This window comes from Podarcis liolepis (assembly GCF_965112155.1).
Source record: "Podarcis liolepis genome assembly, chromosome: 3".
Classification (NCBI taxonomy): domain Eukaryota; kingdom Metazoa; phylum Chordata; class Lepidosauria; order Squamata; family Lacertidae; genus Podarcis; species Podarcis liolepis.
The window spans coordinates 77,416,771-77,443,832 of NC_139557.1; the positions used below are offsets into that span (position 1 = coordinate 77,416,771).

The following is a 27,062-nucleotide window of genomic DNA, read 5'->3' on the forward strand; positions in this document are numbered from 1 at the left end:
TGGCTCCTGCCAACCTAGCAGTTTGAAAGCACGAAATGCAAGTAGATAAATAGATACTGCTCCGATGGGAAGGTAAATGGCGTTTCCGTGCGCTGTTCTGGTTTCGGTGTCCTGTTGCACCAGAAGTGATTTAGTCCTGCTGGCCACATGACCCAGAAAAACTGTCTGTGGACAAACTCCGGCTCCCTTGGACGGAAGCAAGATGAGCGTCACAACCCCATAGTTGCCTTTGACTGGACTTAACCATCCAGGGGTCCTTTACCCCTTTTTTTACATCATAGGAACAGACATTTTAAGCAACAGTCAAAGGTACTGAAGCTATAATTCGGTATATGCTTTTTTGGGAATAAACCCTGATTAAATTAGTGAAATGTATCTGCATTGGATTGCAGTGTAGAAGTGTATTTTAAGAATAAAAATGCTGTGAATGAACGTCTCCTGGAGGCACCTAGTTGGCCGTTAATAATTAAACCTCCATGTCCCATAATCCCACAGAGTTTCACTGTGTATTGGTGAAAATGTGTGTGGCTGCGTAGCAGTGGAAACCTGTCAAATGCCAGCATCCGCTCTGCATCAGTAATAAGGATCGGCGGCTTACTGCTAGAATTGAAGGATGTCCCTGTCATTTAAAATCACCTTGGTAGCTGGGGAGAAATGAAGCCTGCTTTTTTGATGCCATTCAGTGCTAAAGAACTTTACAATAATGTCTGCTTCTGTTCCAGCAAAAAAGCCTGGAGTGCAGAGTACATTTGCAGAGAGTTTGGAGAGCATTGTGATGTTGAAAACTGTCAGATATGGATGTAATTGCCCAGGAGATCTCTGATACCGTTAAGGTATTCAGACAGATGCCTTTGTACAGTACAGAGCATTCTGCAGCTAGTTACTTTGGGGAATGAATCCAAATCAAGTGCACAGAGCAACTAGACTGAAACTCTTCCACATGCCTGAGGCCAGACACACTTGTATTTTGCAGTATTTAAGAACTTGCTTTAGCAGAGTGTTTTAAAATTAACCTTCCTCCTAGCCACTTGCAGAGAATCTCTCTTTGCAGCAATTAATTCTTTGTAGCCTGTAGGCTTTGACTTCTACCGGAAAGAGTAACGTGCCCTCAAAACAAACACGACAAATTAATCACGAGGCTTTCAAATGAATTATCTCTGCATGATGGGGAAATTTACATTATAAAGTTGTCACAAGGCCAGTCAAAGTAAGGACTGCAAGTGTGCAAAAAAGAAGAGACTGGGAGGTCTGCCTGGTAAAGAAAGCTCAAGTACAATTGCTGTCACTGTCAGAGGCAGCACCAGCAGATTATCATATATCACCGATCGACAACATAGAATAGCTGCGTCCATCGTGACCTGCTTGTGAATTATCAGATGCATCTATGTGGCCACTGTGGTAGCAGGAGACAGAATGACAAGATGGCTGCGGCTATCTCCCATTTGTATCCCATCCTCTTTCCAAGGAGACAGGATGGCATGCATAAGATTATCTCATTTTGTCCTCACAACAACAAAATGAGGTAGGTTAGACTGAAAAGCAGTGAAAGTAATGGCACAACATTCTATCCTCTTCCATTATAATCACACTGACTTTTTATGACCTTTGACAAGTTTTTTCTACCAGAACACCCCTTGATCCAAATGAAAATCCTCATCCACTTTGAGCTGCTATGGGAGCATTTCACCAGAGCCGGCCCAGCCATTAGGCAAGGTGAGGCAGAAGCCCCCTAGGCTGCATGCCTGTGAGTGCCCTGCCTGCCCCATGAGATCTCACCCAAAATTGGCAAGGTCTTGTCTGAATATGGCACCAATCCACTAGTGGTGGATGTGGCTTGGTGTGCAGCAGTGGCAGAGTAGGAGGGAGCACGTAGCTGGGGGGGGGTTAGCACCAGCGGCAGGGCAGGGCAGGGCAGTTTCACGTCACATGACAAAACAGGATGTGCTGCCCCTGCAATTTAAATAATGGCTTTTCATCTGATTTACCCAATGAGTATGTTTGCACAAATTAACAATGTGAATACTTGTTGTTTGCCTGGCCAATGGAGACATGAACGTTGGTGGGGATTTCAACAGTTTGGTATCACTTTTGTATGTTTTTCTGATTTTAAATATTTCATATATTTATGTATTTTAGGATGTTGTTTATTACTGTATGCAAGGCATTTTTCCATCTTGTTGGCTGCTGCAGGCTCCCAGGGAGGAAGGGCAGCATAGAAATAAATCATTATGTAGTAGTAAAGACAATAACAGCAACATCTTAATAGTCACCCTATAACAGTTACACAACCCTGAGTTGCTTTCAAGGGAAGGCAGAATACAAACATGACAAAAAAGCAGCCTCAAGTTTTCTCACTTCTGGCAGACATACACATAAAGCCAGCAGAATATATATATTTTTGCGAAGTTAAACAGTCCCATCATAAAAGTAGTTTTTCCTCCCTCTGGCTTGCGTGGCCACAACCCCATTCTATGCGTGACCTGGTACAAATGTGTCTAAGGCCAGCCCTGCATGGAAGTAAGCAAGGAGGCCACATGTCTTCTGTCTAGACTGAGGGAACTAGAAATAGCCCTGAAATATGTCATTTTCATCCTGTAATGACAGGTGAAAATCAAGAGGGTGTAACAAATAAAAGAGTGAGGAACTGGCAGGAGCATAATTATTTATGGAAACACAAGATGGTGCTGTTCAACAGTGGCGTAGTGTGGGTTGTCAGCACCGGGGGCAAGGCAAGTAATTTGCGCCCCCTAACCCGTGGATTTGCGCCCCTAACCCCCAGATGTTGCGGCCGGCCCCCCCTGCACCCCCCACGCTACGCCACTGCTGTTCAATTCATATACCTAATCTGCATTATTTTCTCCAGCCAATTATCAGAGCAAAGGCTGGTGGAAAATCTTCCTACATAACCACATCACAGTCAGAGGCAATATGCCTCTGAATACCAATTGCTGAGGAACATGAGTTGGGAGAGAGTTGCTGTGTCCATGTCCTACTTCTTGGCTTCCCATAGACATCTGGTTGATCACTGCAAGAACAGGAAGCTATACTAAGGAGGCCTTTGGTTTGACCCAGCAAGACTCTTCTCACGTTCTTATGAAACAGGTTCTTTTGCCCTGCAATTCCTCCATACAATGAATGCTGCAAGACCCATCCCTCCTCTCTCAGTCAATATGAATAGAAAAGGCATTTAACATATATAACTGAATAAACCATGTGTGTTGATGAGGAGACATTATTATCACTGAGGATCCAAACACACTGTAGGGTTGCCATATTTTCTTTTGGGGGGTGGGAATCAGGCAAAGAAAGTTGTTGAGCTTCTTTTGGGAAAGTTTCAAAAATCCAAACATACCACTTTAAACAGTCATGTTTTAAGTCTACTTTGTTAAAGCTGGTTTAACTATTCATCCATTTTCGCAGGAAACATAGGCTACAATATAGACAGTATTGAGAGTGACAGACCAATTGCCTACTTTGGTGTAATGTGGCTCCCCATGTTCTACATTCATTTCCTAAAAATGATATTCCCAATATACAGTTCTGCAAAACTGAAAACAGCTACTGGAATATACCTTTATCATGAAATGCAGTTCTTTCTTTCTTTCTTTACTCCTCCTATATATACAATACAGTGGTACCTCCGGTTGTGGATGGGATCTGTTCCAGAGCTCCGGTCAGATCCTGAGGTTTTCGCAACTGGAGGTGCCTGTTCTGCACATGCACGCGGTGCGGTAGAGCACTTCTGTGTATGTGCATGCAGTGAAACCCATAAAAATACTTCTGGGTTTGCCACGTGCGTATCCCGAAGGATACGTAACCAGAGGTGCTAATAAGCAGAGGTACACAAAAAATAACAAGTGCCTGGGCTTGCTTTTCTCCTTCTCCCAAACCCTTTCCCTTCTGTTCAATGTCTTTTAGATTATAATCTTGAGAACATGAACTATCTTTTATTAAGGTCTTCATAAATTGCCCTGAGGGCATTTTTATTTATTTATTTAATAATTTATTTATAATAATTTGTATAAACCTCCCACTCATATAAAACGTCAAGGCCCTGCCCTGCACAGCAATATAAGCAAGCACAGTTAATCATAAAATACCATAAAAATATGGGGTAAAATGCTATGATTTTAAAAAGCACATTCAAGTACTCATTTTGCCTTTTGGTTCACTGCATAATTCTTTCACAACCCATGGGAATGTGAAAAGGAACAGCTTAATACATTCTAATAGAAGAGTTTACTTACTGAGCATGAGAAATACAATCATAGTTGGAGGCTGGATTTTGCATATTTCCTTCTTTTTGACTGCCAGCCTTTAAGTAACAGGATCTAATTTCTCCTTTAAAAAAAGAAGAAGCCATCGTCAGTTCAGTGGTGTAATTATTTGTTCACACACTGAATTTTAAGACTGTAAAATAAGAGAACTGGAAGGGAACACGTGTATTAATCCTCCTGCTGGAAGCACTGGTCTTGCCCTAAGGTATCTTTGCCAGTGACCTGTACACTCCTTTAAGGTGGAATTTCATTACAATGACCCACGGCTGCAGCAGAGTCTTTTAAACACTCTGGGCTGCAAGCATGCTTTGACGCAAGTCATGCCACAGCTGCCCACTAGTCAGCTTCCTCCCATTTTATTTATAGGGGGGGCAATTTCAGGCTTGTGGGATCTATTTTGTTACTAAGATCCAGTAACCATAGCCAGGTGAAAAAGATATACACATCCAATAAATTATTCCCAGAATTTGTTTGGAGGACCAGAACAAAATGGAGGTCACGATCCTTTCCCACTTCACTTTCCTCATTTTAGCAGTATTATTGAGGAGGATGGAGGAAAGTAATTTTGTGGTTGTTATTAGTAAACAGAAATCTTTGCTTGTGTACTTCAAATCCAGAGATCTACCAGAAGATCCTGATCTACCTTCTGTCCACTCCAATAGACATTATAGGTTCTGAGAAAAAGGAAGGGGGAGTCTGTTGTGGTGAAGAAGAAGGAGTGATGCCTTGATGCTCTATTCAATCTGCTACTCCCTAATTCATCTAGACTTTGGCCGGGAAACCACCAAAGTCAATGAAGCTCTGGAATCCACTTGCAGTGAGCGTTTGTCAACATTTCAGTGTTATACAGCTGTTAATTCATTTCCTTCCCCCAATTTGAATTAGAATGCCCACACCTGCCTGCATTTAAATAGCATATGAGAAGCAACTCCTGTCTTTCCCATTCATACCAGTAGGTATTCCCTCTTGGGAAACTCCAGTGTGGACAAGACCCAAGTTCTAGAATCCACTTGGCTTAGTGAGTCTGTGTGTATGTTTGGGGCTTATGAATACAGTGACCTAACTGATCCACCCAGAGTATGAATCCCTTCTGTATACAAGGCTGTGGATCTCATGCCCAGGTACTTATATAACTATCCTACAATCCAATAAATATTGAATGCATTTTGTAAAAAAATAAAGCAACCTTATTCATAGATACCTCTCCCTTTCTCCTAAGTTCTCTACGGAGCTTACCATTTTCATCTATGAAGACATGCATTGCATCCACAGACATCTCTTCTTGCATAGAAGCCTCAGGCCCACTTATGACTTGCAAGAGGGAACTATCTTGCTGTGAAGTAACCCGGTAAATGATCTGCCTTTGCCTGGTGCTCTGGTAACTAGGCACAAAAGCAAAATAGAGACACTGAAATTAATTATTCTCGCTGTAAGCAACTGATATGAATCATTTCAGACACAGTCAATGAGGAGAAGAAACTTCTTACTGAGCAGTGAACTTGATAGGCTCTGGGGCAGTTGGATTAATACTACCAGAGTCTTGAGTTTGCATCTCTGGCTTATCCTGCTTTGAAGATCCATGTGCACTGTTTTTATCCATTTCTGGAGTTTCTTCCTTTTTCTCTGTTGTGCAGCCATCTAAAAAATAGAAAGGCTACTTATACAAGACACTGGAAATGTGTTGTTTTCATGCTTTCTCTTTTTGAGAGAGCAAGAGTATTTTTGATGAGGAGTGAGACACCCAAACTACGAAAACAACTACAGTCTGGCAGACAATTTTTCAAAGTCATATGGTATTCAGAACAGGTTGGGGCAAGGATCTGTTTATGTCAGGTGAGTTACCTGTGACCCTCAGATTAGTTTCATGTGAATGGGAAAGAGGGAGAAAAACAGTTGGGAAATCGGGTGCCCGAGAGAAAGAGAAAAGTAACATGGCTTTTGAAAGAAAAAAAATGTCCCCCAATCCTGGCTTATAAAATTCTATATAGCACCATGTACATAGGTAGTGATGTAATAATAATAATAATATATATATATATATAAATAAGGGGTTAAAATCACCTGCCATCTTTTCCTTCATGCTTCCATGAATTTGTGTCAGTGGCAAAATGACTCATGATTAGAACCTGTAGGCAACGCTAACATAAATAAACATCCCCCTCATTTTTTTGCTTTTTGAATTTCACTTACACCGTAAGTGTAAGCGTATTTATTCAGGGCTTAGTGGGGCTGACTTCAGAGCAATCACAGCACAAGTTCCAGTACAAGAAGACACTGTGGTATAGGAGCTAATCCAAGGTACTACCTAACACACTTCTCTGGCTGTGGCTAGACAAAGCAGCACAGGGTTGCACTGTCTATTTCATGTAGTGTTTCAGAGATTTTGTACATCTATTTCCACCACAGGGGACCTCAAAACAGTTTACATATAACTGTAAAATATCCAACACAAATCATAACATGCAATGAAAACATCAATTACACAAACTGCGGACTTTTGTGTGTAACTCATTCGTATGTGGTTTAAGAATCTTCTGTACGGCACACAACAGCATATGGTACTCCATTTTCTGCTTTAAAAAACACCACACTTTACATTCTGGACTATATATTGCTATCTGCTACCATCCCTTGACTGGCAAGTTGCTCTTAATGTAAGTGCTCAGAAATGCCTTAAGTGCAGAGATGGCTCATAATTTTGAAAGCATGCAGCATACCTCCAGTTATCCGCTTATCTTTTGCAGTCTCTGGTTTGCTATCAGACGCGGTTGCCTTTGAGGTGTTAATGGATTCCAGCAGCGAGACGAATTCCAAGAAATTAGATTCATTTGGCATCTGTCCTTCTTTAGCTTCCAGGTCAGATTTAGAGGTTGGCAAAAGCTTCTCTTTATCACTGACTGTCTCCGAGGAATTCTTACTTAAAAAAACATCGGTCCCGCTGTCCACACTAAGCACGCGGGCATGCCTTTTCTCGTGAGCCGTTTTGTAAGAGGGTACGCCCAAATTCTGCTGCCCTTCTTTGGAATGTAAAGTCAGGACTTCTACGTTCTCAGAGGCATTCTCCGGGCAAGTGCTTACTTCTTCGTGATTATCCATTGGGTTGTCACCGTCCTCTTTTGCATTATTGTCCTGTTCGCCAGATTCATAGCCCGAACACTGGTTGGATGAGGCATCTACGTTTAAATTGTCTGGCGTTCTCAAACTTTCGCTCGCTTCTTGATAAGCCTGGCCTCCGCTGTCATCAGACAGTTCAAAGGTGATGACGGGGATTCTCATCATTTCGCTGCTTTGCTTACTGTGCTGGTCTGCCATGACAACACCAGACTCTGGATCTGAGCTGGATCCGATTTCAGCCCCCAAAACTTGCAAATGGCGCGAGCCATCCAGGTCGGTGGTTGAGTTCTGGGTGCTACTCATGGTGATCACAATTTTAATCGGTTCGTGTAGTGTAAGCGGATCTCCAGAGAGAGAGTTGTCAATGAGAGCAACAGCTACCTCGCTCTCCGAATCGTCAAGGTGAACCTTCATGTCATCAAGGTAGGAACTTTCCAGAGGTCCATCCACTCCCTTGGCTGCCACGGTATTACACTGCAGGCAACTAGTGGTAGTGATGTCTTGAGTAGATGCATCCAGCACTTTTTCTCTCCGGAAACACTTTGGGTTGCTTAGATGCTCAGAAATGATGACTGAATTATCAGTGCTCCAAGACTCAAAGGAAATGCCAGCTTTTATAATGTCATACTGGGACAAGGAAAGATTTGGCAATTTCTTAACCACACCTTTATCAAGAGGCGTATCCTCCACTGCACTGTAACTAGAAAGCTGCACCTTCTCATCCTTTTCACTGGTTGCCGCGCTGATAAATGTCTCCATGGCATTTGGCTTTGCCACTATTGCTGATGTGGTAGAACTTGACATAAGTGCCATAGAAGCAGACAGAATATCTGCTTTGACACAGGGTGAGGTAGATGAAACCGGTAGGGCAGGCTGGTCTTCCAGAAGCATTACTCCTAATAAGAAGGGACACAAACACATATGAAGTTCTGTCAAGATAGGCAGTCCAGAAAATCCCCACTAGAATCAATGGGGCAGTACACAACTAAGCCTTTAAGTCCTATTGCTTTCAGTGGGGCATGAACATGCTCTCTAAACAAAGTATAAATAGTAAACATCTACAAGTTATATAAAGTTCACTGCCACCATTTATTTTTAGGAACACGCTCTAAACTCTGAGGTGTACAGTTTTTGGGGTGAAACACTTTTAACAATAGTAACAAACATTATCTATAAGGTACCTTTCAGATCTTCAATCGTTTCTTGGGCTGGCAGCTCCTAAAAATGAAGCAAATGGATTATGTGATCCATGTTATATTTAAAATGTGCATAATTTAAAACAGAGTACTTTAGCAAATCATAGTAAGTATAGCCTATATCCCACTTAAAATCAATGGCAAAAATAATAAAGACAGAATACAAGGATTGCACCCAATATCTCATAGATGTCTCAGGGTAAGCCATGTGTAAATTGGAGAATATTGTTGCTGTTGTTATTTGAAATGTATCTGAATCATGAATCCGTCTCAAAGCTCTACACAATTGCTACCCATGTGAGTCAGCTTCCCTCTGAGGCCAACATTGGTGTCATCTACATGTACAGAACAGGAAAATGTAGCCAGGGATGCCCCCACACTGGTTTAATGGGTAAAACCTCACATCATTTTTTTTAATATTGCCACATTCTAGTGGGTCTGCTTCACACGGAGTTGTGCACACTAAAAAAGCTTCCCTATTGTCTTCTGCAACTAAGCAAGTGGACCTGTTAGAGCCCTAGAAGAGGGAAGCAGGTGCTAGACTCACCCCAACTGACCCCTTCCTCTCCTCCCATTCACTATCACAGTACTCAGGGTTGATCACATCTTGGGACAAGGGGAGAGAACAAAAGAATTCTGAATCTTTAAATTTCCTTCTCCTTCTTTAGCATTTTTGGCCACTGAATGATTATTATTATTATTTCATATACTGCTTAATGCTAACATAGGGTTCTATATTTGTAAACCACTTGGAAGGCTACTACATCAGCATTAATAGAGACATCCAGAATTAAAATAACGGAATAAAATAAACCCATCAAAACATTAAAATATAGACATCCACAAATAAAATATGCAATTCAATTAATACACAGCAATTAAAACAGGATCTTTTCAAATTTGCATTGATAACGATGACCAGAACCAGATGTTATTGGAGCTACAGTATATGGGTATCACCAAATACACCGGCCCCACCATTCCCCCTTCCCTGTCATGTGTACAGCAGTAAAACAAAATGGATGGCCTGGCACCACAACACTCTGAATTTCCCTGCCCAGCTTCACTAGCTGCTGCTTGCAGGGATGGCAAACCTTGGAGCACAATGACATCCCATCTTGCATTTTGCTTTGCTAGGCAAAGGAGATGGTATGCTACTATTTTTACAGTAAAACCCATAGTACATTTTTGATAGTCAGAGAAACCCAGTGACATATGTAAAGTGAACAACATTGCGGAAAAAGCTTTACTAACCAGAACTCCTGAAGAGTGATGAGAGAGGATAGCCTGCACTTTTACGCTGCTGTGGATGGTTGGCGTTGAACCATTACGCTTGAGCTCTTCAAATGCACAACTGTCCCCAATGTTATTGCTATTCAAAAATAATAAAGAACAAAGAATTCAGGGATGACTTTTTCTCACAATGACCATCACCAGTCCTGTTCCAAATATATGTGCAAATCAGCCTGTCAGAAAATTGGCAGTCAATCAGTGATTCTGCTGGGATTAATCTACCTCCCTTCCCTCTCCTAAACAGCTGCTTGGCACCATCCATAATTTTCTGACAAAGGCAGGAAGACTATTTGCTCACAGTAAATTATTTGCATGCAGAAGCTTGTTTCCCTCATTATTTCAGAGGGCACCAAGGGTAACCTTACACAGGGAGGACGAAAACTTGCCTGAGATTCATATGCCGAACTGCATTGTCTCTTCTACCTTCTTTATTTTGCTTTCCTTCCTTCCATGAGACCTTTTGTTGAATCACTTCTCCTTTGTCAAACATAAGATGCAGGCGATAACTGACCACTTTGATGATCGTGAAAAGCACAGTCACAGAACTACAGTAGACAAAGGCTGTGATGGCATTGGGAGGGAATGCCTAAACATAAGAATAACAAAGAGTTAATGCAACTGATCCATTGGTTTGCCAGTAGATTTCATTTACTTGCAGTGTGACAATTTAAATTTGTAACAAGACTGATTATTATTGATAACCCTGCTAATGTTCTCCTAACCACTATACAATACTATTGGCATTTACATGGTGCTTTTCCTAAGTGCTTGAAATGTAATTTTTACAACAACCCTGTAAGGCAGTGGTGGATAACCTGTGGCCTTCCAGATGATGTTGGACTCCAACTCCCATCATCACTGGCCATTGGCCATTCTGGCTGGGACTGATGGGACTTGGAGTCCCAATAGCATCTGGAGCAGTTATGGCATATAATTCCCCTGTTGTAAGGTATAGTAACATTGCTAATCATTTTCATTTTACAGATGTAGGAGGAGCAATGAGGCTGATGAGATTTTACTTTGCCTAAGACCATTCAGTGGCTGATATGAGACATGGAGCAGGAACTTCTTAGCTCATTTTCTTAACCACTACCTAAATCAGCTTACTTGCAGGGATGTGTGGGTGTTAGAGTGCCATATATATATATATACACACACATATAATTTCTTCAGACTGGCAAGAGATACAACAATTGCAGATACTTTGGTCAGGATCCAAAGAGCCACTCAGCACTTAGTCCAGGGCTGGGGAAGTTTTGGCCAACAAGACATTGCTGAACTACAACTCCCATCAGCCCCAGCAAGCAAAACTGATGTCCAGGATTATGAGAGTTGCAGTCCAACAACCCAAAGGTTCCCACACCCGACACACTTGATAGCAGAACAAAATCAAAAGAGAGAATAAGCCTTGGGAAATATAGAAGCATAATAGATGAATATATTACTGGCATATTGTTAAAATGCAGATGATAATAGTTTTATTAGAGCACCAGCTGGGAGAAGGATCGTCCCTAGAGTTTTCTCATAGGACACCTTCTGAATCCCCATAATCCTTCTCTCTCTTCCCCATGCCGCGCTGCCTCCACCTGCCCACCGGGACTTCCCGGGGTTGAGCGGAAGCCCTGCTTTCTCCGGGCCCACATCCCGGGCGCAGGAAGGGAGCTGCGGGACCGCCTGCCCGCACAGAACCTGGCTCGGGACGTTGTCCCCGGGGCTCTGGGCCTCTCCCTCCCCGCCGGCTCCCTCCTCACCAGGTGCATCGCCATCGGCAGCAGGAGCAGGAAAAGCCACAAATAGAGGTGGCAGCTGTTGGTGAACTTGCTCTGCTCCGGATCGTGGTACCAGCCTCCGGTGAGCGCCGCCCACACGCCCTGCCGGAGCAGCTGCACGGCTTGGGACACCATGGCCGACCCCGGAAGCCGCCGCCGCCGCCGCCTCACTCTCCTGGTCGGTGCTGGTCCCGGCCGCCACCGCCGCCGAGATGCTGCCTGGAGCCGGCCGCCAGGACCTCCATGCCGGATGCTAGAAGGATTTTCCCATCATGCTCCGCGGCGCCCTCTATGCCAGCGGTCCCTGAGATGGGAAGCTCCGCCCACCACGCCTTTCCCAGGACGTGGCCGCTCAGACACGCGAGGGATTCCCACGCTGGGCGCGCAGCTCCTTTCTGCCCGTTTTCTCCTTTGCCTTTCTCCTCTGCGTCCTACCCTCCTGCCGCTCATCGGTTCTCCATGGCTGGACTCCCCATCTCTCCGCTTGGGAAGATTTCACTCCAGACCCCTGAACTGTAGTTTGCTAAGGGGTCTGGGAAGAGGAGCTCCGTGAGGGCGAACTACAACTCCCAGGATTCTTGGGCGCCCCGCTGCCCTTTCCTCCTTCGGTTCCTCCCCAGTTTAGTTTCCAGGGTGCAACCGATGTCGTTCACCCCTCCATTCCTAGCGCAGTCTTTTCCCCGCCTCTTCCCAATGAGGATCGGTAGCTTTGCCCTAACTTTAGATGGGGCTGAATTGCAAGTGCTGCCGTCCCTGATCATTGGTCTTGCTGGCCGGGAATGGTGGGTGATTGTAAGTCCAATGGAATCTGGGGACCCGGGAGTAGGAGAAGGGTGGCCTCTTTCTGCTAAATACGTTTACGAATCTATCCAAATAAAAAGATAATTATTATTTAGAATGCAAGCTTGCCTCTGCGTGACGCTTACTATGAAGCATCTCAAGGTTGCGCTGAATGTGTACTGTGGACGCAGTGCAAAGCAGGCGTGAGCGTTCCAGCCAGAGAAAGTTTTATGTGCTTCACAATATATCCACTAGGGGGTGCGATAGGAGAACTTTTCTATATACAGTACCTGCAAAAACAGTTTTGAAAGGAAGATAGAAATTCTATTTTATTGCTTCCCCCGCTTATGTATTTTGACACACAACTTTTACCACTCCTTTCAAAATAACTCACAATATGTAAGTGATTTAACTATTTTCTTTACTGCTGTGTTGACTTTTGGGGAATGCTCAGTTTTATTGTTAAGACATTTTCCCTTGTTAGTTTTTCATCTTCACAAGAATTATTTCCCTTCATCCCATCATCAATGTGACTGCTTCACCTTCCCACTTTCTCCATGGTCTTTTATCCTACCTCTCTCCTAGGTCTTGGAATGGCCTATCTCTGCCCCTTGCCACCGCCCACCCCAACAGACACACACTTATGCCCTCCTCTCCTCTCCCCTGCCCAAGCCTCTGCTCCTCTGGTTTCCCCAGATGTAGTGAATGCCTGTTACCATGTGTAATATAATATACTACAATGATTACATGAGAGTATTTATGGAAATACAGCCTTTCAATGTCCATAGACTTTGCAAGATTCAGCCTAGACATTTTCAAGCAATTCATCTAAAATATTATTTAATAGTGAGCATTTGATCACTTTTCATCACTTTAACTTATCTTCATCTGCTGAAATAAAAAGGATCTGCCCATTGTGTGGGCTGACATGGATGGATTTTAATTTTTTTTACATTATCAGAGATCACAAATTAGAATAGTTTTGTCTTTCACTACATCAGAGTAAATAAATAAAAAGAGGGGAGGAATGGCAGCCCGTGTAAACTCCCAGCCCATTTACAGTGTGTGACAGCAAGTCTGAAATTTCACACAGCCACTTCTGACCAAACGACCATGCACCCAAGTCAAATTCACCTTGGATAAATTCTCAAGAGGTGCTAAAACCCACCTCTTACAATCCTAAACAACAACAAAAAACAGTTCAAGGAAGGGGACAAATGGAGTTTATCGCCCAGCCCAGCAGATGGAATGGCATCTCTCTCCTTCCCTTTTGCAACCTGACAGTTGAAGGAGTGAAGGAATCAAATATACTAGATAATTTGGGGGCTAAGGGACAATGAGCCCTGCACATTTTGCTTGCAAGTGGGCTGTTACTGGACCAATTTGAACACAGCTCTAGACATACAATATATATAAGCCCAAATTCATGACGACAGGAACATCATAATTCTAGACGGTTTCGTTTTGAAAGCAGAACTGCTGTTCAAGCAGAATTGCAGCTTCTTTGGCTTTAATTCACCCTCCTCAAGCATCCATTCAGTTTCAACCAGCTCCCTATTAGCATTACTCTGGAGGCCAGGACAAGGCTCCTCTGTACTAAGCAGCTTAACAAGAAACCTCAAGATAATAATGTCTCAATGAACTCAAAAGATAATTGTACCTGGCAGCATTGAACATTTTCTCTATGGCTGGCAGAATTTCCTGCCAACATGCTCCTCCTACATGAATTGGACTCCAGAGAATACATAATTTATTTTAGTCTCTGCAGACTGATGGCAAGTGGTTCGTTTTTAGCGTTTGCTCTCTTGATGGGTTAATTGAACTGGCTGTCAGTGGCTGATATATGTTTATTTTATGCTGACTTGGGCTTTATCGCTGAATGGTTGCTGGGTTGGCTTTATTATATTTGTTGTGTTTTTAAACTTGTTTTACACTGCCATTGTATGTTGCTTAGTAAATCTTTTTATTATTATGTGACTGGCAAATGCAAATAATAAATAAACGCTGCCAAGCCAAGGAAGTTTCGCTGGAGGTTCCTAACACCTTCCTTTTTCCTTGAAAACCATGCTATGGTTCTATAGTTCCTTCTAGATATCACCCCTAAAAGTGGCATTACTATTCAATATTTTTTTCAAAGCACCCCCAAATCTTGCACATACAGCAGTGGCCTGGAAGCATCATTAAGGCTGCAATCTTATGCTCACTTACTTGGCAATAAAAAGTCAATAGGACTTACTTCTGACTAGACATATATTTGAAATATCTGATATTATTATTATTATTTAATCAATAATTTATCCCAAGATCCCAGGGAGATGTACAACATAAAAACATTATTTTACATAGCATAATAATAAAAAGCAATAAAACAACCACAGAAAAACATCATAATAGAAGTCCCCCCTACTTTAAAAAGGCCATAGATTGTTTAATGGATGAAGGCCTGGGCAAGGAAGAATGTAACCTCAATAAGTGACCTAGGAGTAAACAATACACAGATCCAGAGTGGAGTCCCTAAGACGATTCAATGGCCCCTTGTATGCCTCCTTCTGGCAACTCCTGCAGGCTTGCATCCCAGAGAGGTCACTTCGGTGCTGTTATCACAGCAGTTTGACTTCACCCCCAGAGGCATACTCCATTGTCTCTCAAGACAGCCTGATGCCAACAAGCCCCACTGAATGCAACAGTTCCAAAAAAATTCTCAGGCTATAAACAGGGATTGTTGGAAAGGAGGTAAAGAAAGTATCAGATGAGATAGACAGTGGTTCCACTTCCTGATCTTCATTCCAGGTTCATTAGTGGGGAAGCTGTAGCGCCAGGCTTACTTCATGTGTCCTATGCAATTGTGTAGCAAGTATCAGCAGCTACACAATCTAGTGAGCACAGATCCTTATCATGAATCTTACTTACATATTCTGTTGAAAAATATTGGGTATGTACCTTTATTCTGTTTTGTATATTCTTTTTTTTTTACAATGTGTATGCAGGTAGCTCAGTTTTGTTACCATTCATCTGTTGCATGCCTTGTATTTTATTTCCAGCTGATGAAGACTACAGTGGTACCTCGGGTTAAGAACTTAATTCGTTCTGGAGCTTCATTCTTAACCTGAAACTGTTCATAACCTGAGGTACCACTTTAGCTAATGGGGCCTCCTGCTGCTGCCGCCACCGTGCGATTTCTGTTCTTATCCTGAAGCAAAGTTCTTAACCTGAGGTACTATTTCTGGGTTAGCGGAGTCTGTAACCTGAAGCGCCTGTAACCTGAAGTGTCTGTAACCCAAGGTATGAAACAGTAGCATCATTCCGGAGACACTGTCCTTTTGATGTTTTTGCGACGTCTTCCGCTGAAACTTTTGAAAAACTATTGAGAAACTTTACTTTTGAAACTTTTGAGATGTCTTCTGTTGATACTTTTGAAAGACTATTGTGAGACTGTCCTTAGACATCTGTTTTGAACACACGGCTTGACAGTCCTCGCTCTGTTATATTGTATATAAGAACTTTGATTGGCTTACTCCTATAATTTGAATGACATCATTATTCTATTATATATTTTCTATGAACTATTAGCCTACATGTTCTGTTTGTATTGTTGTGATTAGTTCTTATTGCAACAGAGGGGTTTGTTTCTAACTCAATATACGGCAGATTTCTGTGTACTCGGGTCAGAGGTGTAGGCACAACCTCAATATGGGGCAGCGATTTTACTAGGTTTGCTAGTAAACAAGCTTTGCTCTGTTTCAGATCAGGCATTCATGCCACCAAAGACTGTGCTGCCTAACATGCTTTGCCTAGAATTGTGTCTGGGTATAAAGTGGTCTCAAAACACGGGCAGCTTACAGGAATTGGGCCAAAGCGATTAAAGTGCCCATGCCCCTGGGATACTATCGCTTACGAAGTGCTCTAGCATATTCTTTCTCTTTCTGGGCACTGTAGTTTGCTCAGGATTGCTGGGGATTGTAACTTAGTGGGAGATAAACTACATTGCCCAGTATTCGTTTGAGGGAAGGAATGTGCTTTGAACGTGCTTTAAAAGTATATACAAACACACCCCCTCCCCATCTCTCTCTGTACAGAACAACATAGGAGATCCTGACCCCTGTCATGTGCAAGGCTGTTGAAAACAAGCTACCACGTATTATGATGCCTCACCCTAGTCTGGAGAGGCAGGAAGTACAGGATTCCAGTCGAGGCAGGAGGCAAAGTGGGGCTTTGGGGGTGAAAGTGAGCGTCCATTTCTACCCGACGTTCCTCAGAACACGATAGCTTAGTCGCAACTCCTTTATCTCAGTGTCGTGGGTGGGTCAAGCCCCACGCTGAGCAAAGGATTCCTGCATTGCAGGGGGTTGGACTAGATGACCCTCGGGGTCCCTTCCAACTCTACAATTCTATGAGTCTATGAAATAGGTTTACAGGAGTTTCCTGCTGCTGCGCCCCCCCCCCCATCCCATCCCATCCCATTTCTCCGTCTCCTGCGCGCGCACACCCGAGGGGAGCCCCTGCTCAGCAGCCCCCATCCACTGGAGGTCCAGCCTTCCGGGTTTCAGGCGAAGAGCGAGCTCTGGTTCCAGCGCCCGCCCGCCCCTCCTGGCGCCCCTTCCTCTCCCGAAGAGGCTGCTTGGTTTCTGTCGCGCGCGCGCGCCGCTCGCTCCCGCCGCTCCTGCGCCGGGCGAAGGGCAAGAGCAGCCCCAGACACCTGCCCGGCTTGGCTCTCCGACCTGCGCCCAGAACCTGGCCCCTGCGTCACGTGGCTGGGGCCAGCCAATCGGGGCCCAGCCAGGAGGTTTCTTTTTTTTTTTTTTCGGGAGCAGCCGCTGTCGGAGAAGGAGGTTGGCTGGGAGAGTTGCTCTTTCGCCGCTCCGTGTCGCGCGCCCTCGCCCGCCTCTCTCGGCGTTGCTGCTTTGAGGGGGCCACGCCGCTCGCCCCCCCCCCGGACCTCCGTTTCCCGCCTTAGCTGCCGGAGGCGGGCCGCTTTACCTGTTGCTTCAGCCGCCGCCCCGCGCGCCCCTTTGCCTTCCTTCTCCTCACCTGGCCCCTCCTGCCTTCCCTGGGAGACCCCGGAGCGCGCTCGCCTTTTGCCCTTCCGGTCAAGCCTTTTCGCTCTTTCTCTTCCCTTCTTCCGGCCTGCCTTGTCCCCGAACCTCTCTGCTTCCCGTCCCCAGTCTGTGGACCAGAGACCTTTCCACTTCCTCCCTTGCTTGGGCGCCTTCCGCTGAGCCCCCACAGCCTCCTAGCTTAGGCTTCCTGGGCTGTGAAAACCTCCCACTCCCCACCTAGTTCTTTCATTCATTTTCTCCTCCTTATGACCCTTTCTCTGACTCCCCCCCCCATCCTCTGCCCACCTCCACACTCCAACTTCCTGCCCTTGCTCTTCCAATGCCTCTGCTGCTCCCTTCTAGCTTGCTCCACTTCCTCTGCCATCACATTCCTGCCCAGTTGAAGCGTTGAGGGGGATGGTCTTCTTCCAGAGGCTTCCCTGACTGTTCCCAATGCTGAGGCCAAAGTGGATGAGATCTGGGCCCCCGCCTTGACCATGGCCTTGGTGAGCTCCGAGGGAGCGGCTGAAGGGACCTCGTTGACCACTGGCCGTACCTCCTGCCCGCTCTGGACCGTGCTCTATGACTACGAGGCCTCCGGGGAAGATGAGCTGAGCCTGCGGCGAGGGGAAGTGGTGGAAGTTCTCTCTAAAGATGCGGCGGTCTCCGGAGATGACGGCTGGTGGGCTGGCAAGATCCGCCACCGCCTTGGTATCTTCCCGGCCAACTATGTGACCTACCAGCCGGGACGCTACCAACATCCCCCGCTGGGACTGCTGGAAAAGTCTGGGCATGAAGCCCAAGCCCAAGCTATGGGCGATGGGCATCCTGTCAGTGGTGAAGACCATTTGGGTTCTCTAGAAGAGATTAACTTCCAGCATCTGGAACTGCAGGAGATCATTGGAGTTGGGGGCTTTGGCAAAGTTTATAAAGCAAAATGGAAGGGCCAAGAAGTGGCGGTGAAAGCAGCGCGGCAGGACCCAGATGAGGACATCAAGGCCACGGCAGAGAGTGTGAGGCAGGAGGCAAAGTTGTTCTCCATGCTGAAACATCCCAACATTATTGAGCTTCATGGTGTAAGTTTGCAGGAGCCCAACCTCTGCCTGGTCATGGAATATGCTAAGGGAGGACCCCTCAACAGAGCTCTGTCAGGGGCCTCTCCCTCCACCAGTGGGAGTCATTGGGGCCGTCGGATACCTCCTCATATACTGGTCAACTGGGCCGTGCAGATAGCTCGCGGGATGCTTTACTTGCATGAAGAAGCCTTAGTATCCATCCTTCATAGAGACCTCAAGTCAAGCAACAGTAAGTACAGTGTTCAAATAGTTTAAAAACTGAGTGAGACAAGTTACAAATTCCTTTCCATTTTTAAATGTTGCAATCCCGAACAGCACTGTGAGAAACATTGTTTTTAAATAATGTGGTGTTCTAAGTGAAGGCAATGAAATATTTTTTCTGTAAGACCTGGATTTGGCAATGCCACAATGAAGCTCTAACCTCTTGAGTCAAGTTGGATAAAAGAGTCAAGTCTCAAAAGCAAAAGTTAGACTCGAGGCATTTGTACTGGGATTTGAAATCAGTACTTTTTCTTTTCCTATTCAGAATCTGCCTTTCAATTATTCTATGTTACAAGATAATCCAGTTCTGTTCCTTTTCTGTTGTCGCAACACCATTGTAGATGCACAAGCTGTTCAGCTTTTAGCTGTGTTTGCATTCTTAGAAAACCTGAGCAGCCTCTTAAAGAAAAAGGGTTTGGGTGACATTTTTCTTCTGATATTTTGGTTTCAGCATTGTTGATTATAAAAACAACAAAAGCATTTGTTTGTTTGTTTTAGGAGTTATATTTAGACTAGGGCTATTGCTTATATACACTACCTGGCTTGTAAATATTGAAAATCTAAAATAGTAATGCTGCTCAAATCTGTGGACTGTTTGTTGTTTGGTGCCATTTTGTTAAATCTGGGAGGAAGCAATCTTACTTCACCAATAGCTTATTATTGTTTCCAGGTGCCTGAGGTGTTTAATGTCATAATTTGAAGGGCAGTAAGTGTGCAGAACTGCCATAAAAAAGTGTTTCATTGTCTTTACCTGTCCTTGTGTACCACGTCAGATGGGTGGGGTACAAATAATAAACTGCTGCTGCTACCGATTATTATTATTAATGTGGATTGTGAGGATGAAGGATCCCATTGCTTTTCAAGTGGAAAAGAGAGGGGGAATTTCTTGTTCTCAAAATATCCTGTTGCAACACGTAGAATAAGCAATGGTGGAATAGTTTGAAAATTCAAAATGAGTGAAGAAAGTTTCCATGTTTTCCTGCTACGACATGGCCAGTTTACTTTGTTGGACCAGTATTTTCTAGTCATTGGTATTAAAGGAGGCCCCCCCAGCCCCGTACTCACACTACAGTAGTTACGTTAGTCCCATTAAGCTTCTGCAATGCCACCCTATTGACTTAATATAAAGCTGCTGCTTCTTAAGGCACCCACCCGTGTTGGATATATAAGCTAATCTCCAAATGGCACCTTAAACCTACGTTATAGTTGCCACAATAGAATAAATTTATCGTTATTAATTTCATTTCTACACCACTTTGTATTTTAAAGAAAAAAAATCTCAGAGTGGTTTACAACATATTAAAACATCAAATAAAACAATCCAGAATAAAACAAATGCAAGCTTCAAATAAAATATTTCAGATCCTTCTCTAAGTGACATTTCCCCCATATTTATTTACCTAGTTAATTTATATAGATGCCCCATAGAAGTACTCTAGGAAGTCAGTGTGGTGTAGTGGTTAGAGCATCAGACTAGGACATGGGAGATCAGGATTCAAATACCCACTCAGTCATGAAGCTCACTGGGTGACCATGGGCCAATCACAGCCTCTTAACCTACTTCACAGGGTCATTCTAGGGATTAACTGGTAGGGGGAGGGTGACCCAATTTGGATGTAAAATGAAGCCAGGCATCGTGGCTTGATCTTCCCACATATGCTGGGAGAGAACTATCCACACATCATGGTTAACTATGGTTTACTGTGACATGTGACCACTGTTTCACTTGTGTAGCATATAAGGGTTGTTTATTTCTTATTTGACATTATGTGTGCAGGTCAGAAGCTTGTGCCTTCTTGCATTTGTGTGCAGATGTTTATGCATGTACACACACTGCATATAAGTATTCTGTCACTTGTTTGGGATCTGTGCACCAGCTGCAGTCTGGAAATTGCTACCAGAAATGGAATGGAAAGAAGTCCTCTTAAACCAAATTCTATGTGTGCAGCTTAAGCATGAATGGACATCCCGCTGCCATGGTCCATAAATATGAGGCTGAAAATCATTCAAATGTGAAATATGACCAAACGTAATGAGATTATGGGAAAGTTCCAATAAGGTAGCAGGAGAGGTGGAAAGGCCTCATTTGACTCCTCCAAGCACCCAAGGAAAAATCTAGATATTTATTCTCTTGCAAAACTGGTTTTATCTTTAAATACTGCCTTATTTCTGGGGAAGAAATGAAAATGCCCCAAAGTTGCAGTTTTAAATATATTACCATGAAGTATGTCCTATAGATCCTAGTGGGACTTAAGTTCTGGATAAACATGCTTAGGGTTGGATTAGATAGTGCAGATGCTGATGTGCTACATTCTGTAGTTATCTCTAGAGTGCAGGGTTGCTCCCAAGCTACACGCTTAACCCCTGAGTCATAAACACCCTTCCATCTGGGCTTTCTTCAGAATAACCAGATACCATATTAAGACACACTTTTTTCCTCCTAAAAAGTAAGGGGAAGTGTCTGTGCGTCTTATGGAGCGAATGTGTGGTTGATCGCTGGCCCCCTTTCTGGCCCCGCCCCCTTGCCCCGGCCTCCATTGTTGAATGTTCTGCAGATGGAGGCTGTTTGTTTTCCCAGCGACATGTGACTGGATGATTAGATTATCTGTCTGGAAACAGCTCCCCTTCCTTTCCTAAAGAAGCTGCAGAACTGTGAGTTGAACCCCATAAAAACAGGATTTTTTCCCTTTGCAAAGTAAACTCAACAATTTTGAGTTGATCCTCAAAAAATGGGGCTTTCCCCCTTTCCTCCTCTAAAAACTAGGTGCGTCTTATGGTCAGGTGCATCTTGTGGAGTGAAAAATACGGTATATATCCCAATTGCATTCTAGCCTTAGCACAATGGTCTCACAATTGCTTTTCAGCAATAATAACATGATCCACACACAAATGGGGTAGAATAGCCTTGCTACATGCAAGGCAGCTTGGTTGTGATGCAATTAAATTCTTTAGAGCTGTAAACAAAATCTGGCTAGTTCCCTTCAGGGTAGGAGAAGTGCTGGTTTTTATACTTCTAGAAATGGGGAATTGGCCATCATGAGTTTCTCCCTTCCCAAAGGCCTTGCCGAATGCAACCTGAAACCCGCATGGCACCTACGGAGCCTTATTTGCATGTCTGCTACCTCCTCCCATGTTCCATCTTAGGAAGATTACAGGATGCAGACTCATAGCTTTTCACCAGCTAACTTTTAAAAAATTCTCTCCCTCTCTCTCCTGTCTGCCTCACTTGGTTCAGCCTGATGAGAAGTTTTGGGGAACCTGAAAGGTTGAATACAATTTTCTGACATACTCTTTGGCCTGATACATATATTGCCCTTATATGGATTTTGAAACAGTGGCCCGATCCATGCCATACATTTCAGTATCTTGTAGTTTTAAACAGTCATGGATTCCTCCAAATAATCCTCCAGACTTGGAGCATATCTGAGGGGGGTGGGAGCTGCAGGGTGGAGAATAAGCATATATCCCATTTGCAGATGTTGGAGGCAAATTTGGATATCATCCTTGGAGTACATCCAGCCAGCAAGCTCCAATGGTAAAACACAAACACCAAACTGAAGAGAATTGACATCTGGAGAAATGGGTACCTTCACCTTCTGAAGGTAGGGCAGCAGCTGAAGAAGGAGCAAAAAGGGTTTTCTTGTGTGTGTGTGTTTCTTTGTGGCTGATTAGCTGCTCTCCCTGTGCAAAGGTCAGAGGGGGCAGGGTTTCTGTTGAGGCAGGTGATTAGCTGTGGGAGGAGCTTATCAGAGCTTGCAGGGCAGCAGCTGAAGAAGGAGCAAAAAGGGTTTTCTTGTGTGTGTGTTTCTTTGTAGCTGATTAGCTGCTCTCCCTGTGCAAAGGTCAGAGGGGGCAGGGTTTCTGTGAGGCATGTGATTAGCTGTGGGAGGAGCTTATCAGAGCTTGCAGGGCAGCAGCTGAAGAAGGAGCAAAAAGGGTTTTCGTGTGTGTGTGTGTGTGTGTGTGTGTGTGTGTGTTTCTTTGTGGCTGATTAGCTGCTAGCGACGCGCGCAGTTTGATCCATCTTTTAGATTTAGGGGAGCTAGTCTGAAACGTTTGTTGGGGGAGTCCTAGGTCTTTTGGGGGGGGAGTTATTTGTCCTGTCTTCACGCTTTTTATGATGGAGGACCGCTGTAGCCACCCCCAACGACACGTTCTCAAGATGGAGGGGGAGGGAACAGCTGCAGTCGCCTGCGGTTCCTGCGCAATGTTTGACATCTTGCCAAAGGTTGCAGGCAGCTTTACCTGCAGCAATTGCATGTTGATTGCCCTCTTAGAAGACAAAGTCCAGCAACTGGAGGAACGTGTAGCTACACTCCAAAGAATTAGAGAGCTGGAGCTCTTCTTGGAAGCAACAGAGCACACCGTCTCCACCAAGGAGGAGACAGGGGACTCCCCTGAGAAGGAGGCTAGTTCACCAACACAGGAGTCAGATATATGGAGAAACGTGACTCAAAGAAGTAGGAGGCCCAGGGTTTGCTCTTATTGTTTAGAAATACGCAATCACTTTGAGGTCCTCTCCCCTAGCATGGAAGACGAAGAGCAGACTCCATTTGAGGATCTCTCCCTCATTACAGTCGATCAGGTATATGAAGACGAGCAGCAAAGTCAGTCCTCAGGGAATGTGCAGGCGACCTTGGAACGGACAGCTCACGGAAGAACCCCGACCAAACCTAAGAGGAGGCGTGTAGTGGTGATAGGGGATTCCCTACTGAGGGGAACAGAAGCAGTGATCTGTGGGTCTGACAAGATGTCTCAGGAAGTGTGCTGTCTCCCCGGGGCTAAGATCCAAGATGTAACTGAACGACTGCAAGGAATCATAAAACCCACTGACAAATACCCCTTCCTCTTGGTTCATGTGGGAACCAATGACACTGCAAGCAATAGCCTCCAGAAGATCAAAAGAGACTACGAGGCTCTGGGCAGGAAATTGAAGCAATTAAATGCACAAATTGTCATCTCATCTGTCCTCCCAGTTGAACGACGTGGCCCAGGGAGAGAGGGAAAAATGGTGGAAGTGAACAGCTGGCTTCGCAGATGGTGTAAACAGGAACGGTTTGGATTCTTACATCACGGACTGCAGTTTCTTGAAGATGGACTTCTGGCAAGCGATGGGCTGCACCTCACAACGGTTGGGAGGAATGTTTTTGCCAAAAATCTCAGAAACCTCATCAGGAGGGCTTTAAACAGACTAATGTGGGGGAGGGAGACAGTGCCCCTGAAGGTAGGAGTCTATCAATTGATGAAGATGATCATCCAAATGTCATAGCCCAAATGGAGCAAACAGCACGCAGACCTAGTGGTGGGAGGAAAAAATCCTTAAATAAGAGACACGGGGGAATGATTAATGGACTTCAATGTCTGTACACTAATGCGCAAAGCATGGGAAATAAACAAGATGAGCTTGAGCTCTTGGTACAGCAAACTAAATATGACATAATAGGCATCACTGAAACCTGGTGGGATAAGTCCCACGATTGGAATGTAATAATGGAGGGATACAATCTATTTCAGAGAAACAGACCAGACAAGAAAGGAGGAGGAGTGGCGTTATATGTCAGGGATTTGTATACCTGTGAAGAGATCCAAGATTTAGAACCTCAAAGCCAAAAGTGAGAGCATTTGGGTCAAAATTAAGGGAGAGAAGAATAACAGTGACCTCATTGTGGGAGTTTACTATAGATCTCCAAGCCAAACGGAGGACATAGATGATGCCTTCCTGGAACAGATAGCCAAGCATGCAAAAGGAAGGGAGATAGTAGTAATGGGGGACTTCAATTACCCGGATATTTGTTGGATGTCAAACTCAGCCAAGAGCATAAGGTCAAACAGATTCCTCACTGGCCTTGCAGACAACTTCATTGTCCAGAAAGTGGGAGAAGCAACAAGAGGAACAGCCATTTTAGATCTGGTCCTAACCAATGTTGATGATCTGGTTAGTGGGGTAGAAGTGGAAGGATCATTAGGCACGAGTGATCATGCTCTTCTGAAGTTTACTATACAGCGGAAAGGAGCAGCTAAGCATACTAGGACTCAATTTCTTGACTTTAAGAAAGCCGACTTCATAAAACTTAGGGAAGTGCTGGGTGAGATCCCATGGACAGTAATACTAAAAGGAAAGGGAGTTCATGATGGCTGGGAGTTTGTTAAGAGGGAGATAGTAAAAACACAACTTCAGGCAATACCAATGAGACGGAAACATGGAAGGTGCCTAAAGAAGCCAGGGTGGCTATCTAAAGAACTTTTAACTGAGTTAAGATTAAAAAAGGATGTGTACAAAAAATGGAAAAGGGGGGAAACCACCAAAGAGGAATTCAAACAAATAGCCTGCACGTGTAGACACAAAGTCAGAAAAGCTAAAGCACAGAATGAACTCAGGCTTGCTAGAAGGGTTAAAAGCAACAAAAAAGGCTTTTATGGGTATGTTCGTAGCAAAAGGAAGAACAAAGAAACAGTGGGGTAACTCAGAGGAGAAGATGGTGAAATGCAAACAGGGAACACAGAAAGGGCTGAACTCCTCAATGCCTTCTTTGCCTCAGTCTTCTCCGATAAAGAAAACAATGCCCGGCCTGAAGAATTTGGAGCAAATGATTCAGCAAAGGAAACACAGCCCAGAATAACTAAGGAGATAGGACAAGAATACTTGGCTAGTTTAGATGTATTCAAGTCTCCAGGGCCAGATCTCAGAACCACTGGCAGTCATCTTTGAGAATTCCTGGAGAACAGGCGAAGTCCCGGCAGACTGGAGGAGGGCAAATGTTGTCCCTATTTTCAAAAAGGGGGAAAGAGAGGACCCAAATAATTACCGCCCAGTCAGTCTGACATCAATACCAGGGAAGATTCTGGAGCAGATCATTAAGCAAACAGTCTGTGAGCACCTAGAAAGGAATGCTGTGATCACCAATAGTCAGCATGGATTTCTGAAAAATAAGTCATGTCAGACTAACCTGATCTCGTTTTTTGACAGAATTACAAGCCTGGTAGATGAAGGGAACGCAGTGGATGTAGCCTACCTTGATTTCAGCAAGGCATTTGACAAGGTGCCCCATGATATTCTTGTAAAGAAGCTGGTAAAATGCAGTCTTGACTATGCTACCACTCAGTGGATTTGTAACTGGCTGACTGACCGAACCCAAAGGGTGCTCATCAATGGTTCCTCTTCATCCTGGAGAAGAGTGACTAGTGGGGTGCCACAGGGTTCTGTCTTGGGCCCAGTCTTATTCAACATCTTTATCAACGACTTGGATGATGGACTCAAGGGCATCCTGATCAAATTTGCAGATGACACCAAACTGGGAGGGGTGGCTAACACCCCAGAGGACAGGATCACACTTCAAAACGACCTTGACAGATTAGAGAACTGGGCCAAAACAAACAAGATGAATTTTAACAGGGAGAAATGTAAAGTATTGCACTTGGGCAAAAAAAATGAGAGGCACAAATACAAGATGGGTAACACCTGGCTTGAGAGCAGTACATGTGAAAAGGATCTAGGAGTCTTGGTTGACCACAAACTTGACATGAGCCAACAGTGTGACGCGGCAGCTAAAAAAGCCAATGCAATTCTTGGCTGCATCAATAGGAGTATAGCATCTAGATCAAGGGAAGTAATGGTGCCACTGTATTCTGCTCTGGTCAGACCTCACCTGGAGTACTGTGTCCAGTTCTGGGCACCACAATTCAAGAAGGACACAGACAAACTGGAACGTGTCCAGAGGAGGGCAACCAAAATGGTCAAAGGCCTGGAAATGATGCCTTATGAGGAACAGCTAAGGGAGCTGGGCATGTTTAGCCTGGAGAAGAGGAGGTTAAGGGGTGATATGATAGCCATGTTCAAATATATAAAAGGATGTCACATAGAGGAGGGAGAAAGGTTGTTTTCTGCTGCTCCAGAGAAGCGGACACAGAGCAATGGATCCAAACTACAAGAAAGAAGATTCCACCTAAACATTAGGAAGAACTTCCTGACAGTAAGAGCTGTTCGACAGTGGAATTTGCTGCCAAGGAGTGTGGTGGAGTCTCCGACTTTGGAGGTCTTTAAGCAGAGGCTTGACAACCATATGTCAGGAGTGCTCTGATGGTGTTTCCTGCTTGGCAGGGGGTTGGACTCGATGGCCCTTGTGGTCTCTTCCAATTCTATGATTCTATGATTCTGTACCACTAAGCCTTAATTTCAAAAAACTCATTTTAATTCTTTTATATATTTTAAGGAATTTATATTCCAGCTTCCACAATAACAGCTATGATCGGCTGGCCTACA

The 27,062-nt window shown here is 44.4% G+C and overlaps 2 protein-coding genes across 5 annotated transcripts in view; one reads left to right on the plus strand and one right to left on the minus strand.

Moving 5' to 3' along the window:
• Positions 1–12,514, minus strand: part of PCNX2 (pecanex 2) — a 123,161-nt gene extending 110,647 nt beyond the window's left edge. The window contains exons 1-8 of the mRNA XM_083496724.1: positions 11,632–12,514; positions 10,267–10,466; positions 9,842–9,959; positions 8,573–8,609; positions 6,995–8,287; positions 5,765–5,915; positions 5,514–5,659; positions 4,248–4,341 (exon numbers count right to left, since the gene is read on the minus strand). Of these exons, the coding sequence (XP_083352850.1) occupies positions 4,248–4,341; positions 5,514–5,659; positions 5,765–5,915; positions 6,995–8,287; positions 8,573–8,609; positions 9,842–9,959; positions 10,267–10,466; positions 11,632–11,784 (2,192 nt within the window). The 5' untranslated portion in view covers positions 11,785–12,514. The remainder of the gene's footprint in view (positions 1–4,247; positions 4,342–5,513; positions 5,660–5,764; positions 5,916–6,994; positions 8,288–8,572; positions 8,610–9,841; positions 9,960–10,266; positions 10,467–11,631) is intronic.
• A 3,209-nt stretch (positions 12,515–15,723) lies between these two features.
• Positions 15,724–27,062, plus strand: part of MAP3K21 (mitogen-activated protein kinase kinase kinase 21) — a 37,948-nt gene continuing 26,609 nt past the window's right edge. For all 4 annotated transcript variants that reach the window (XR_014524486.1, XR_014524487.1, XM_083496808.1 and 1 more), the window contains exon 1: positions 15,724–18,770. Coding sequence is in view for 2 of the 4 variants with exons in the window: in XM_083496808.1 (XP_083352934.1) it covers positions 17,963–18,770 (808 nt within the window). In the remaining 2 variants the exon portion in view is untranslated. The remainder of the gene's footprint in view (positions 18,771–27,062) is intronic.